The sequence below is a fragment of the Leishmania panamensis genome (assembly GCF_000755165.1).
Source record: "Leishmania panamensis strain MHOM/PA/94/PSC-1 chromosome 30 sequence".
NCBI lineage: Eukaryota > Euglenozoa > Kinetoplastea > Trypanosomatida > Trypanosomatidae > Leishmania > Leishmania panamensis.
In genome coordinates this window covers 473,653-487,124 of record NC_025877.1, presented here as the reverse complement: position 1 = coordinate 487,124, position 13,472 = coordinate 473,653, and the positions used below count along the sequence as shown (strand labels likewise).

General features: G+C 57.0%; 1 protein-coding gene and 1 pseudogene across 1 annotated transcript, besides 1 other annotated feature; both read right to left on the bottom strand.

Annotated features, from left to right (window-relative positions):
* Window positions 1–2,399: 2,399 nt before the first annotated feature.
* Window positions 2,400–6,005, bottom strand: LPMP_301480 (kinesin, putative; the record flags this gene model as incomplete). The annotated part of the gene is made up of 1 exon (XM_010702873.1): window positions 2,400–6,005. The coding sequence occupies one exon, from the start codon at window positions 6,003–6,005 to the stop codon at window positions 2,400–2,402; it is 3,606 nt and encodes a 1,201-aa protein (XP_010701175.1).
* A 2,075-nt stretch (window positions 6,006–8,080) lies between these two features.
* LPMP_301470 lies at window positions 8,081–8,853 on the bottom strand (annotated as a pseudogene).
* A 2,214-nt stretch (window positions 8,854–11,067) lies between these two features.
* Window positions 11,068–12,617: a repeat region.
* Between the last annotated feature and the right edge of the window lie 855 nt (window positions 12,618–13,472).

Below are 13,472 nucleotides of genomic sequence, written 5' to 3'. Positions count from 1 at the left end.
CTTACTGGGCGCATGTAACAGAAAAAAAAGAAATACGATACAGCAGTGAGAACATACCGGCACCGCTACAACGAACATGTAGATGCATAGTTTCACGCCGGCAAAGATGCGCGCGGTGAGCCACGCATCGATGTGTACAAAAGGGGGAAGAGGGAAGAGGCGTGGAGAGTCCAACACGATGATAAGCTCGAGAGAATCAGCTCAGCCGCGCAGGGAGGGCAAAGGAGTTGTGAGGTCAAAACACACACCCAAGCGGATAACGGAAAGGGTTTTTTTTTCCTCGTCAGACAGGAGCTAATATGCATACAAGCAAAGAGAGGTGTGTACCACGACAGATGCACCGTAAAGAACTGCGGCGGGGGACGTCAGGGGTGTAGTCATTGTGGTCGCTACTGAGAGAGGCGCGCGCCAACTGATAGAGTAAAAACAACGAAAATGAGGTGGAGATGACGTGGGGAAGGGGCTGTGACGGATGAAGAGGACGGACGGAGAGGAGGATTGCGGAATAAGACGGGAACCGCAAGGTACCCCAAATACGCTCAACGAAGAAGACGACAGGGGTTAATGGGGCGGGGAAAGGGTGCGAAAGAGGAGACACAGGTCCGCAGTAGTAGGGCCACTCAGGGATAGAGACAGTGAAAAATGAGGTGACGAGGCCGCAGCCTGCACTCGCACACGGCAACAAGCGTGCCCATGCAGAGAGATGCGGGCAAATGGTTGGTACGCTGGAAAAGAATCTGGGCGTTGTTTCAGCAAGGGAAAGAGCGCACCCGTATGGAACGCGAAAATAAGCCAGCAAACGAACAGAAGCACCACTACTCCACGTAGAGAATGCTGAGGCGAAAATGTTAAAAAAAAAAACGAGAACAGAGCACGGGAAAGCCAGCCTCGCCCATGGTGGAGCGAGGTCCCCACCATAGGTTCTTCTCCCCTGCTCCCGTCGGTCCTCGTTCCTTCGCGCCGTTATTTCCTCCACTACCTCTTGAGGTGGTTTTTCCACAGGCAACTCACAGCAGCACAACACACGGACACTATCGGCACGACAGTCACATAAACACGATAGCAGCTACAGCTGCCTGCCAGCAGGTGCACACGCTATCCAGTGTGCTGCTACAGGGGCATCCATCCGCAGTGGCCAGAACGTCTCATGACACCCGCACGCAGAAAAACTTCCATACAATCCGCGTGGGTGGCTGTAGGTGTACGTAGGATTCTGCACGAGAACGAGAGGGATGCTTCCTTCCCACTCCCCTATCCTCTACCCCCCCTTTTCCACTCACCTGCTGCCTTAACTCTCAAGTTAGGAGTCGCACTCCCCCCTCCCCTCCAACACACACGCCTCCCCTCTCCGACTGTTCTGATGTTGTTAGCAGGTCCGTTTTTTTTTTCCCTACAACGCAGCACATCTCCTCCTCGATGGGCGCATTTGCACAGGCGCACCTCTCCACATTCGACATCGCGTGATGTACAGCAGAGAGACGAAGGAGAGCGCGCGCGCCTCATTCGTCTTCCTTTTTTTGAAAATCGTGTCAGCTCATTCGCGCATCGGTCAAAGAACTACGAAGGAGAACGAAGTCAAATAAGGCAGGATAGGGAAGGGAGAGTGCGAGACGATGGTGGTGGAAAGAACAACAACAACCAAACAATTATATATATATATATATATATCGACTAACCCACGCGCAAGATGCACCTCTGCCGCTGGAGAAGCAACCAGCAACACAGCGTCAAAACGACAAGGCAAAGCAGGCAGGAAGACACACACCTACAAGCACGCGCACAGAATGAGGACAAGACGAGAATAATGCTAAATTTTAAAAAGCAAGCGCACAAAACACATGCAGCGATGGTGATGCTGATGTCACTTTCTCTGTCGCACACGCGTACATGGATGACAATGATGAGTTCAACGTGTAGCACTGCCGGCCTCCTCTCCTTCCTGCACAAAGGCGCATACTACAGAGATTTCCTTTGTACGTGTGTGTAGCTGAGCGCCTAAGATAACAGAAGGCCAGCATACATGCACACACAGGGTGTGAGTGGACGTGACTGTGTAGATAAAGGGAGAAAGTTGTGCGCCCCTTGCCCCACGACCCTCGCGTAGAAGACATCTAGCGCAGCGGCGACCCCCCCCCCCACCTCCACCAGCTTCAGGTGATCCCAGTTCATCGAGACGTTTAAAGCGAGATCCGGGAGATTGTGTGCGTGCAGGTGAGCACGCTTTAGATCAGGAGCTGCAAGCCACCTGATCTGCAGTCGCACAGTAACGCGGTACATAGCCGAGGACAGGCACACTCGTGTAAACTTGCGCACAGGCACAGCAGCACCTCGACTTTCCCATGGGATAGACGCATAGCCTGACAAGCAGAAAGAAGATGCAACCTGGTAGGTGTGTCATCTCACGATTCGCGCTGCGTGATGCCGAACGCGGTAGCGGGAGTGAAGTTGTCGTCGTAGACGAGGTTCATCTGTTGGAAGAGCATCCACAGCCGCGACACCCGAATTATGTCGAAGGTATCGGCCAGCAAAAAACGCATCTCGCCTTTTGTCATGTACACAGCGCAGTTGCCGTTCACAGCTGGAGGATGGATGCCGCCGAGGATCGCCTGGGCACGCACAGTGTCGTTGCCACACTCCGCCATCACCTGCATCGTGCGCTTCGCGACGTACTGAACACGCCTCTTCAGCTCCAGATACTCCAAGGGGTGTATGTAGTTTGCCTCGCACACGCTCGACTCAAAATAGGTGAGACGGTCAGTGCCAACCTCCAAGGTGAGGTCAATCTTGCCGCCCCAGACGGGGTCGACGGCGACGAGGTGTGAGAGACCAACAACCCACGCCTCGTAGTCCGGCAGCGTCTCCGCCACAATGTCTACTGTTCGCCCACCATGCTTCAGCCCGATTGTGAAGGCGCGGAAAAAGGCAGGGTCAGTGGGGGGAATTCGGTGGCGAGAAAACACCTTACCAAAGCACCCAAGCTGGATGAAGCTGACATCGGAAAGCTGAATGCACGAGTAGTCAGCGCTGCGTGAGTCCGGCTCTTTCCAAAAAAGCTCCCTCTTGCCGCGTTGCGTCGAGACCCAGAAGATGCGTTGATGGGGCTTGCCACGACGGCAGTGCTTGGTCATGCGGGAGCCGCTGCGGAGGAACCGGATGAGGTCTTGCACGAGGGTCGGCGAGTCGTACACCTTCATTAGTGCACGAGAGTCTTTTTCTTGGTAGGACGGGTTCGGCGCGTCCACCGGGAGCTCGTCCTCATCGATGTCTCTGGCTATGCACGCAGCTTCCCGCTCTTTCTTCTTGTGGGCCTTCCGAGCCGCCGCCGACTCGTCCTCACCGTCACTCTCTGATGGCGACGACGAGGCCTCTGTCCCGCTCGACTCGTCACCGAACGCATCGCTAGCGCTACCATCTGATGCGGCTGCCACCGTGGGCGCCACATTCCGTGCTTTGTCATGCCGACCTGACCTAGTTTTTGGCGGTTGCGCCGCAGAGGCCGCCACAGCGCCGTTTTTCTCACTCGAAGAGGTGACACCGGCGGCCCCAGAGTCTGCGGATATCGCATCCTTCTTTTTACTGCGCCCATCTGACTTGATCGCCACGGGCGGCGCATCTTCTGCTGTATCCGCTACCGCCAGCGCCGCATCCGGGGGGGGCGTCCCCCTGACAAGCTGACCATCCATCCACTCTGACTGGTGTCCGTGCGGCGCTGAGGCAGGAGCGGACCCTTTGCCGCTCGACCTGCCGGCATCGCTGTCCCCGTCAGAGCTGCCTCCGCTACTGGATCCGTGGCCCCTGCCCTCCATGTCGTTGGAGCGTAAGGCGTGCAGGTTCTCAGCCTTGGCGGAGGCGGCGGCGTCACGGATCTGCCGAATGCGACGAGATTCGGCGGCGTGGTGCGAGTTCTCGCCATCGCTCTCATCAGAGCTGAGGAAAGTGACTTTATGCGGCTCCTCATGGCACGGCTGAGCCTCCGCGTCAAGCTGCTCAAACTCAGACGGCAACATGGGCGGGTACATCTCGTCTCCGCAGAGGAGGCGCCGGCTAAGACCGTCGACGTCGAACCAGCCCCACTTCGCCCCAGGCAGCGCGTTGCCCTCCGACACGTCGACAGCGCGCTCAACTAGGAAAGCAATCAGGTCGTAGAGTAGGGTACCCTCCGTCACTAACGTGGAGCTCATTAGCTTCATCCGTCGCACCCGCGACCGCTCCAGTCTCGTGGCGGACAGACGCGACACGAACATCGAGTAGAGACGACTTTGCTCCGCAACGTGGTTGTAGAAGGACTCCACGAGACTGTGCGTGGCCTCTTCAACCGCACTACTCATCGCCTTGTTCGGAGGCGCAGCGTCGTCGACGTCGTCAATCGCACCAGCCGCAGTCTCTTTCTTCACTGCCTCGATCTGCCGATTAAGTGTCTCAGCCTCACAAACCATAGCCTCGACGCTCTGCTGTGCCTCGGCAATAGCCTCCTGCATCTTCAGTCGGTGCTTCTTGCTCTTCTTGGCCTCATGAAGCTGTGCCTCCTGCTCTGCGCCCTGCTCCTCTCTCAGTTTCTTCAACGCCTTCTTTTCCTTCTTGACCGCGTAGGCGACCTGCTCGTACTCTTCGATGAGGTTGTTCATGTGCAACACAAACCGCTCCACCTCGGCATCTCGCTGCGCATTCACCTCGCGCTCCGCCTTCTCCAGCGCCTCGCGCTCCTTGCGCTCCACGAGATCTGCCGCCCCGGCCTTCAGTTCAGCCACGACGCGCTGCCGTTCCTGGTCCACGGACACGCCTTTGGCCGCCGCGAGGCGCCGCACGCTCACCACCTCGTAGTAGTACTGCGCGTTGAGAATGCGCATCTCGGCTAGCAGCTCCTCGTTGGCGCGGCGCGACCGCAGAAAAGCTTCCTCGGCGGCTGGGTCGCTGAAGCCCATCACCTGCCCGGCCTTGAGCCCTTTGACACGGTCGCAGAAACGAAGCGTCCCCAGCGACTCGGAGGCGCTGTTCGACGGCGGTGCCACCTGCCCAATCAGTAGCAGACGCGAGTTAGTGTCGACAAAGCACGGCTTCAGCAGCTTCGTCAGTTTGGATTCGCGAAACGGAATGTGCGAATTCTGCAGATACATGGCGTTGATGACCGTCCCGAGAGTGGAAAGGGACTTATTGATTGCCTGCGCCTCCACCATGGCCTGCCCAGTGACACCGGAGCGCTTCACCCGTTCGCTGCCGGCGAGATCAACGAGGGCGATACGGGACTTGATAACGCCAGGAATGCCCTTCGACAGAGACATGCCCGTTTCGTCAACGAGCTGCGATAATTCTGGCAGCTGCGGCGACTTCTCCACCTGTACTTGAAAGAGGTCAATGAAGAAGAGCGCGTGGCTGCGAGAACTGGTGTCGTTCATCTTTGTGGCCGTCACGGAGCGGAAGGAGTTTGCGATATCGAAGTTACGCTCGACATCCGCCATGGTGCGCACCTCCACTGTGTTGATGCCAATCGTGATCGTCTCCTCTGGTGTCTCGCGCAGCTTCAGCTTTCTCTTGTTCGATAGCAAGTCCATCACGTCCTCGACGTAGAGCTCCAGTGCGGAGAGGGTGATGATAATGTGGATTCGCTCCTTGACAGATTCCTTGTACATGAACAGGTCATCGAAAACTCGCATGAAGACACCGGACTCTGCCGTGACTTTGCCGTTCGATGACTTGCTACCTAGAATGGTGTAGGTCTTACCTGAGCCGGTCTGGCCGTACGTCAGGACGGTGGCGTTGAAGCCCGAGAGGGCATGATCCACCGTTTCCTGGACGCTCTCGTCGTACACGGAGACCTGATCATCGGCCTCGTCGAAGACGTAGTCAAATTGAAAGGTACTAGCACCACTGACGTTTGCAGACGTTTCTTCGGCGGTAATGGTGATGGTCTGGTTATCGTCGGCTTTGCGAACGCACATGGGCTCGTAGCGCTCACGCCCGATCGGTGGACGAATACGCACTGCGACAGTGATGCGCTGCTCCGACATCTCGACAGAGACACGGGGAAGATGAAGGTGCGAAAGACTACTTGCGTGTGGGTGTGTATGTGGGGTGCCGTATGCAGTGTTGCGGCTGGTTGTGTTGCCGTGGGATACTTTCGAGGTGCTCCTCTGTCCGGGGAGCGTGCGTGTAGCGGGTAGGATAGAAGGTAGTAATGCGGACGCCCTCAGTACTAGCGATGATGGAACTCGTCGCAAGCGCCGTGGGAGTGCCAATCGGTTCTCCACCGAAGCGAGCACGATGCTGATACCTGGACCGCGTCAGGGAGCAGAGGAGTGTACACTCTATGGTACTTACTCTTGTACGCGTGCTGCACAGAGGGTAGTATCGCTTCTGGCTAAAACACGGCAACAGCGGTGAAGCTGTGTTGTATGGGTAATTCGAGTGAATACTTCCCGCTCTGGATAGTTCGAAATCAGAGAGAAAGGCAAAAGAGGGAGAAGAAGGCAATCATTCAGTTGTGGGGGGGGGGGCGTTCCCTCTCATTTGCTAACCAGTTGTGGGCGAGGTCACGAAGCGTGTGGGACGTCGCCAGGTAGGGGAGACCGATTTCTGTACGTCGATTGGTACAAGCGTTGCGCATTATCGTTTGACCAACTTCTATGCAAGTGCAGGGCCCACCCTTACTTGAGCACCATGACCCACTCGGTGGCTGACATGATGAAGGCTGCTCGTATGGGAATTACTGGAATGCACAGAGAAGGTAGTACAATCAGCTGATATCTTCCCCAAGATAAGAAAGGGGAAAAGAGAGCCACCACACAGAGGCACCTATACGTGCCCCCGTACCTCGCGGTCCGAAGAGGACCGAAAGAAGATGGCAGGGGGACCCTCTACAAGATGGCAACACCCTTTTAGAGTGAGAATGAAAGGGAGAAAGGGGAAGAGAGGGAGCTCAGCGTTCTTGGCTCAGCCTTTTCCCTACTCAGTGGCCCTTGGGGCCAGTCGCTCTTGGTAACATTTCGTCTGGGTCATCAATCACACACTTGCATGATAAAGCTGTAAAGTAGCGGCGTGGGGGTAGAAGGGGGTGGGGGCACATCTCAACGGTGCCCTGGTCAAGACGGTATGCCGTTCTCTCTCTCTCTCTGCATCGATCAGAAGAGGGTCGGAAAGCAGCAGATGGGTATCAGTAGATGAAGTCAAATGAAAACAACAAACCGACGAGAAAAGGGTCACGGGAAGGGAAAAACACGTGCAAGTCGGGTCAAACACAAACAAGCGAATGGCAAAACGCGTTGAGGGGTGTTGACGTACACAAGAAGAGGAAAGAGGAATCGGAGAAGCAGGGAGGGGGACACTAAGAGTCAGATATGGTCATTGAAGCCACAGGGGAGGAGGGAACAGTTGTGTGCCCGCTTTCTTCTTGGTTCTCGCGTTCCTCCGCTGCCTTCACTGTCCTACTGGTCACCCTGTTTGAGTACGCGAAGTCCTGCGTAAGCGGCACAAACATTTACGCCCCTCCTCCCTCCCTCCCTCCCCCCCACGCTATCGGCCGATCACCAACCGCCTAACGAGTACTTCCACACCCACCGCTCTTTGGAGGACAAAAACACCTCAACGGGCCACTCAAGTCCCTCAAAGTTTACCAGCGCAACATTCATCACCCGAACTCCAGTGCGGTAATCTACGCCATCACTGTGGCCGGTTTCGCTATCGTAAGCAGCCCAGAGAGTGCACCCACCAGGCCCACCGCGAGAACAGAGGTGCACGTCTACCTTGATCCCCGCAATACCACATGACGCCGATGGTGGTCCTGCTTCTTACCCTTTGGATGGCGCCATGACAAAGGGGCCCGAAGCGAAAACTGGATGGGGGACCGGACCTCGCGACCACCTTGGGTATCCATCCCAGGGACTATCATGCTAGTGCGCGCCGCTCGCACGCGAGTTTCGTCTCTTAGGAAGTCAAGAGGCACCCATCGATTAGCGTTTTCAGCGTTGTACCCCTCGCGAGGCACCAGGAGCGAGAGGCCAAAGCTGCACCGGAAAACTGAACTTGGCACATTTCCAGGAATCCGAAAAAAAAAGGGAGCACCTCCGAAGTATCGCGTTGATGCACATCAGCCCGGAGGTGCTCTTCTAACAGCGACGCCACACACACCCGCCCTCCGCCCACTGGACGTAGTGCCACCATCCTCGAAGTTGCCATCAAAAGTCATGTCGACCTCATCTTTGTCCTCCAACCCGATGCCTTCGGACGAGGACAGTAGCCTTTCGGCGGGTACGCCTGTTGTGCTCCCCAATCCGTCTGCGCGGTTCTCCGAGTCTGTCGCCTGTGTGTGCAGATCGCACAGCAGCGGCGGCCTTCATTTATGCCGCCTTCCAAGCATCAAAGCTGCACTCGGCAGAGAGGAATACAGCTTAGGTTTTGAGGCCTTCCGTAAGGCTGTTAATATCTGCCGCTCGCGCATCTTTGCCTCTTTGGCCACGTTGCCATGGAGGGGAGTCGTGAAGTCTGCGGCGACTACATTGCAGAGGAGCCCCAATGCAGACCTCCTCGTATGAAACAACTTATCCGTCTTCTTTACAATGAAGCGCTGGAGAAGATACATAAAGGGTATCCCACCAATGCGGCACGGTGTTGGGGGGGAGGCAGCAGCAGCGGTCGCCTTTCGGAACTGCTGAGCCGCTGTTCACTGCTAGCAGGCGATAGATGAAGGGAACCATGATCACCGTGATGCGCACTATTCGAATCCTGAGCGCTGCCGTAATGTCGTACTGCGTGCGGTAGGCGACATGCTCCGCTGTAAGCGCCTGCATGAAAGGAACGTAGGAATGCTCTCCATGAAGTGTCCAGGCAGTAGTATGATGGGATGCAGACAAGACGCCGCATGAGGAGAGCGTAATAATAAAACAAGGGAGGAAGACGTGGGGCAAGTGGGGAGTTCTCTTCTTTTGCCGATCGATTGCGGCGAAAAAAAAAATTAGCAGGTGAATACAACGGCAAACACATTCGTCCTGCCCGGTCTTTCGGTGTTTATGCTATCGATTTTGCCCTCTCCCCTACTCCTCCATCCACCCTTCCTGCGTGCATCCCTCGGGTCACTTCCTCCACCGCTTCACCAACGCCGGCATAGAGTTCACTCGCGCTGCGTTTGTGCGTATTTTTGTGTGCCTGTATGAATACGAAACTCCTGATAGCGCACCCTAACAGCGATTGTTGTGTAGTAGTAGTAGGAGAAACGAGAACGATGGAGCTGAAGCAGCCCAGCAGCAAAAGGTAACGAGAGCGAGTTGAAAGGAAAGGTTTGATTGAAGACTTCCAGGCGAGCATCTGTATACTCACAACCAGCAAGCCGCGCCATTGGTAGTAACCACCAGTCGTGTCCATAACGCAGTCGACAGCGATGCACCACAAGCAAACCAGGGCACACACACACACACAAAGGGGAAGAAAGCATTGTTGGACAGGCGAGAAAGGCTACTCTTTGAGACGAGGATATAAAAAAAAAGGCCACAGAAAACGAGGCGACAGAGCGCACTGACGGAGTGTCAGGGAAACACGCTGCACACCTTCACTCCGTGTTGCATTGAAAACACATGGAAACAGTAGAGTCGCACGAAATGTGTCCTTCGGTGCCGGACGACTGCCGTCACGTAGCGCCTGTCGCCGCGCGTCGCGCCGTGCATCGCGGTGGCGGGGGACGTCGGCCTGACCTCTGAGACAGGCGACCAGGTCTGGGATGTGGGCAGCTGACGTTGACTTGCTCTCAAAAGTGGAAAAAATAGAAAATACTCATACGAAACATTTTTTAAACTGTCGTGGTCGGAGGAGGCGTTATTTGCCGATGTGTTGTATCCATCACGTCAGCACTGCTTCGGGAGGCGCACAGAGGAAAGAGAAATGGTAATGCGTACGCGGGGAATACACAATTTAAAAAAAGACGAGTGCTCTCGCGTATTAAGGGGCAGTCAGACGGCGACAGTAGAAGTACAGAGGAGCCTTCGGAGTACCTTCATCAGCCCGTGCAACCCTCACTTACCCCCTCTCCCTGTCTACTACCCCTCAGCGCCTGACGTACACAACGATCTGAGAAACAGCTGAGAAGTGAAGACGACAAAGAACAAGACGAGAACATGCAGGGGCTTGCTGTGTCTGAGTCTACGCGCTATAGCGCGTCCTTTTATACAAGCATACGCACGTCCCCCAACACGACCGCCCTACTCACTGCCTCTCTGCACCAACGATTCATTGACTGCATATTTTACTCTTTCCACTTTTCTATCTCTCATGAAATCCTCAGTGCATCCCCTGTATCCACATTCTGCTGTGTTTTCTACGCTCTCTCCCTCCATAGGAAAGGCCAAACAGAAACACAATAAATCGGTGTAGAGGAGCCCCAACACGGAACACGAGAAACGTGCTTGAAAAGACGTGAAAAAAGGATTAAATGCCCATTAGTAAACGAATAAAGAACATTACATACATACATACATCCACACCTACATACATACGCATAGCCATGCATTCCTGCACATGCCCGCAGATGAGCTTACACATACTTAGAGGTGCTGGCATTCAACTGACTCACCAGCTCAAAACAAGCCCCTTAGCCTTAAAACCAAAACAAAACAGACAACGAACCGGAAATCAGACGCGCAGAGTCATGGACGCAAAGCAAAGAGGGCTTTCATTGGAGGGAGACAAAGAATAAAAGGGCGCAAAGACCGAATGAGGAAATAGAAGGGAGAACAGAGAGAGGGCGCATTCATCAACGCGAAACAAGAAGAATAACGCGAAAAAGAAGCACAAACAAAACACTTTAAATCAGCCTCTGAAAAGTACACCTCTCCAGCTCTCAATGTGCCGGTAGATGCAGTTAACCTGTAAGTAGCTGTCACTCGTACCCTCTACACAAACACACGTGAAAAAACACCACTAGAACTTTGCCGTAGAGACAGTAACTCAATCACCGTGCAGAAGCGCAGACAGCCTCACAGAAAAACCCTACCACATACAGTAGCCTCCAGAGCAATAACAAACCAACTGCACAAAAAAAAAACAAATCAAACCTTAAGAACGCGCTTTCCTCTAACGGCACGAGCCCACACGGATACGCATACAGCCGCACAGCGCACCCACACCTCCGCGGCGCCACGGCTAAATCCTGGTCGTCTAGCACGAGCCCTCCTGCCGTCGCCTCGGGCCATGCGTCCAACCGACCCGGCGCGCCCCTCCTCGCCTCTTCGTCACCCGCCGCGGCGGGAGTCCAAAGTGCGGACAGCTGCCGGTGCGCAGCTGGGCGAGCGTCATCTCCGGTCGCCACGTAGCGCCTGTCGCCGCGCGTCGCACCGTGCATCGTGGTGGCGGGGGACGTCGGCCTGGCGTCTGAGACAGGCGACCAGGTCTGGGATGTGGGCAGTCGGTGCCGGGCCCTCTGGCACTGCCGCCTCGGCAAGCCTGTCAGCCCCGTCGTCGTGTTCCAATCCACAGTGACCATAGGCAAGCCCAAACGAGAGGCGCACGCGACGGGCTAGTGGCGCCAGCGTTGGCGTACAGGGAGGCCTATAAGCGGCTCTACCACACGGGACAGCCTTCCTGGCGACCGTTGCTATTGGCCAGGAATCTCACCCAATCCATGAGGGATACCTGGCAGCTGTGTATGTGCTGTGGCGGGTGTCACTGCATGGGCGATCCGCCTCCCCTTTGATGCGCTTTCGGGTTGTCGCGGTGGTCGGCGCGGGCTCTGCGGGTCGACTTGGCAATCAGGCCGCAGCGCAGCTGGGCGCCAGTCATCACTGGCGGCGCCGTGGTGACGGGACCCCAGTCGCCGATGAAGCAGTCGAGCGCCAGGGTGACGTGCGGTGACGTCTCCACGGGCCCGTCTGCGCTGTGCCATGCCCGGGCGTCTTTTCTCGCTCGCACACGCCAAGTCGTTGCCCACTGACCTCACCGCGCCGAATGGCCCCAGCCCGGTCAGGTGGCGCGAGTCGGCGTCCATTCCAGCAACGTGAGGACTGCGTGCGACGCCGCTTAGTATCGGATCGAGAGCCTCCCGAGCCACCAGGTCGCTCTCCCGCACGTAGCCGGACGGGAGGTGTGTCCGTCCAGTAGGGTCGCCGCGGCAAAGCCAGGCCGTCACGGCCTCAGCCCCGTCCTCGAGAGCACGAAGGCCCTGCACCTGCACGCATGTCCTGCTGTATGAGCATGGGGACGCCACCGCCACGCTTCCCTTCGCGTGCCGCACCCGAATGCTGAAAACAGGGGAGGCCAAAATGCCCTACAGGCCTGTGGGGTGAGAGATGTGCGCCCCTTGCAGAATGCACACCGGCATCGAAGACCCGTCAAGGAGCCGGGCCGGTCAGCACCCTTGGGCGCCGTCCAGCCCATTCTAATCCCACTGCACGCAGCGCAGGCGAGGCACAGGCTTACGCTCGACCTCACCGCAGCGCAGCACAAGCAGAGAGGCGGTGCGCGGGTGCGCATGCGTGCTGAGCCGTCCACACGATTCGGGGTGCGCCGGGGCAAACGTCATCACAACCACAAGTCACCTCCGCACACCACGAGCCCGCAGCCGTGCCCGAGGGGGGACTGCAGGCTCGCGGTCTCCCCACAGGGCGGGTGCTGAGCTCTGACACCGCGCTGAGGTGGCCGGCAGCAGCGGAGCCGTAAAGCACACAAGGAAAAAGAGGACAAGAAAGGGGGTGCGCCTCCCGTGGTGCGCAAATAGAGGCGCACGGAGAGAGGTGGGCCCCAATAAGAAAAGACAGCGCCTGCCGTCTCAGTGGAAAAGAGGGACGGGCCCACACGCGCACTCGGCAGTCACGGGGAGATAAGCACGTTGGTGCAGACGGCGGGTGGGTGTCACGGAAAGAGAGGGGCAACGGCGGAAGATGGTAAAACAAAAACAATAAGGCAAGCAAACGGAAGGGACCCTCCTCCAACGTGGTAAGCGCGTCAGGGCGAGGGGACGGCGAGGCGGGTGGAAGACGCAGGGGAGGGGGGGCAGCCCGAGGAAGAGCGCACGCACACACAAAAATCGGTGGGGAGCACGAATGGGGCACAGGGGAGCGGAGAGAAGAACAAGTGCGGGCACCACGCCATACACTCGCCGGCACGAGCAGCAAGGGGGGCAAGAGAGAGGGTGGGGGGCGGAGGAGCAACGGCGAGGAGAGCGCTGCGCCGCCGGTCCTCCACTGCCTTTGCCCCCTCGCCACCACCCCCACTCACCGCTGCCCCCCCCGCCCATCTTCGCATTGCGCCTTGCCCATTGAAAGGGCGTCCAAGGCGCGCCCGCGCGGCAGTGAGCCACCCCCACCCCAAGGCGACTCACTACCGCTCCGAGCGACCCCTCGCCCTCGCCGCTGGGAGCTGCAGAGACGCACTGCTACACCATCCGCCTGCCCGCGGGATGAGAAGTAACCTCGTAGCACGTGGCGCCTGGGAATTCGTTCATCAGAGTCATCTCCAGCAGCACCTGCTGCGTAGAGCAGGGGCGGCAAAAGTAGCCA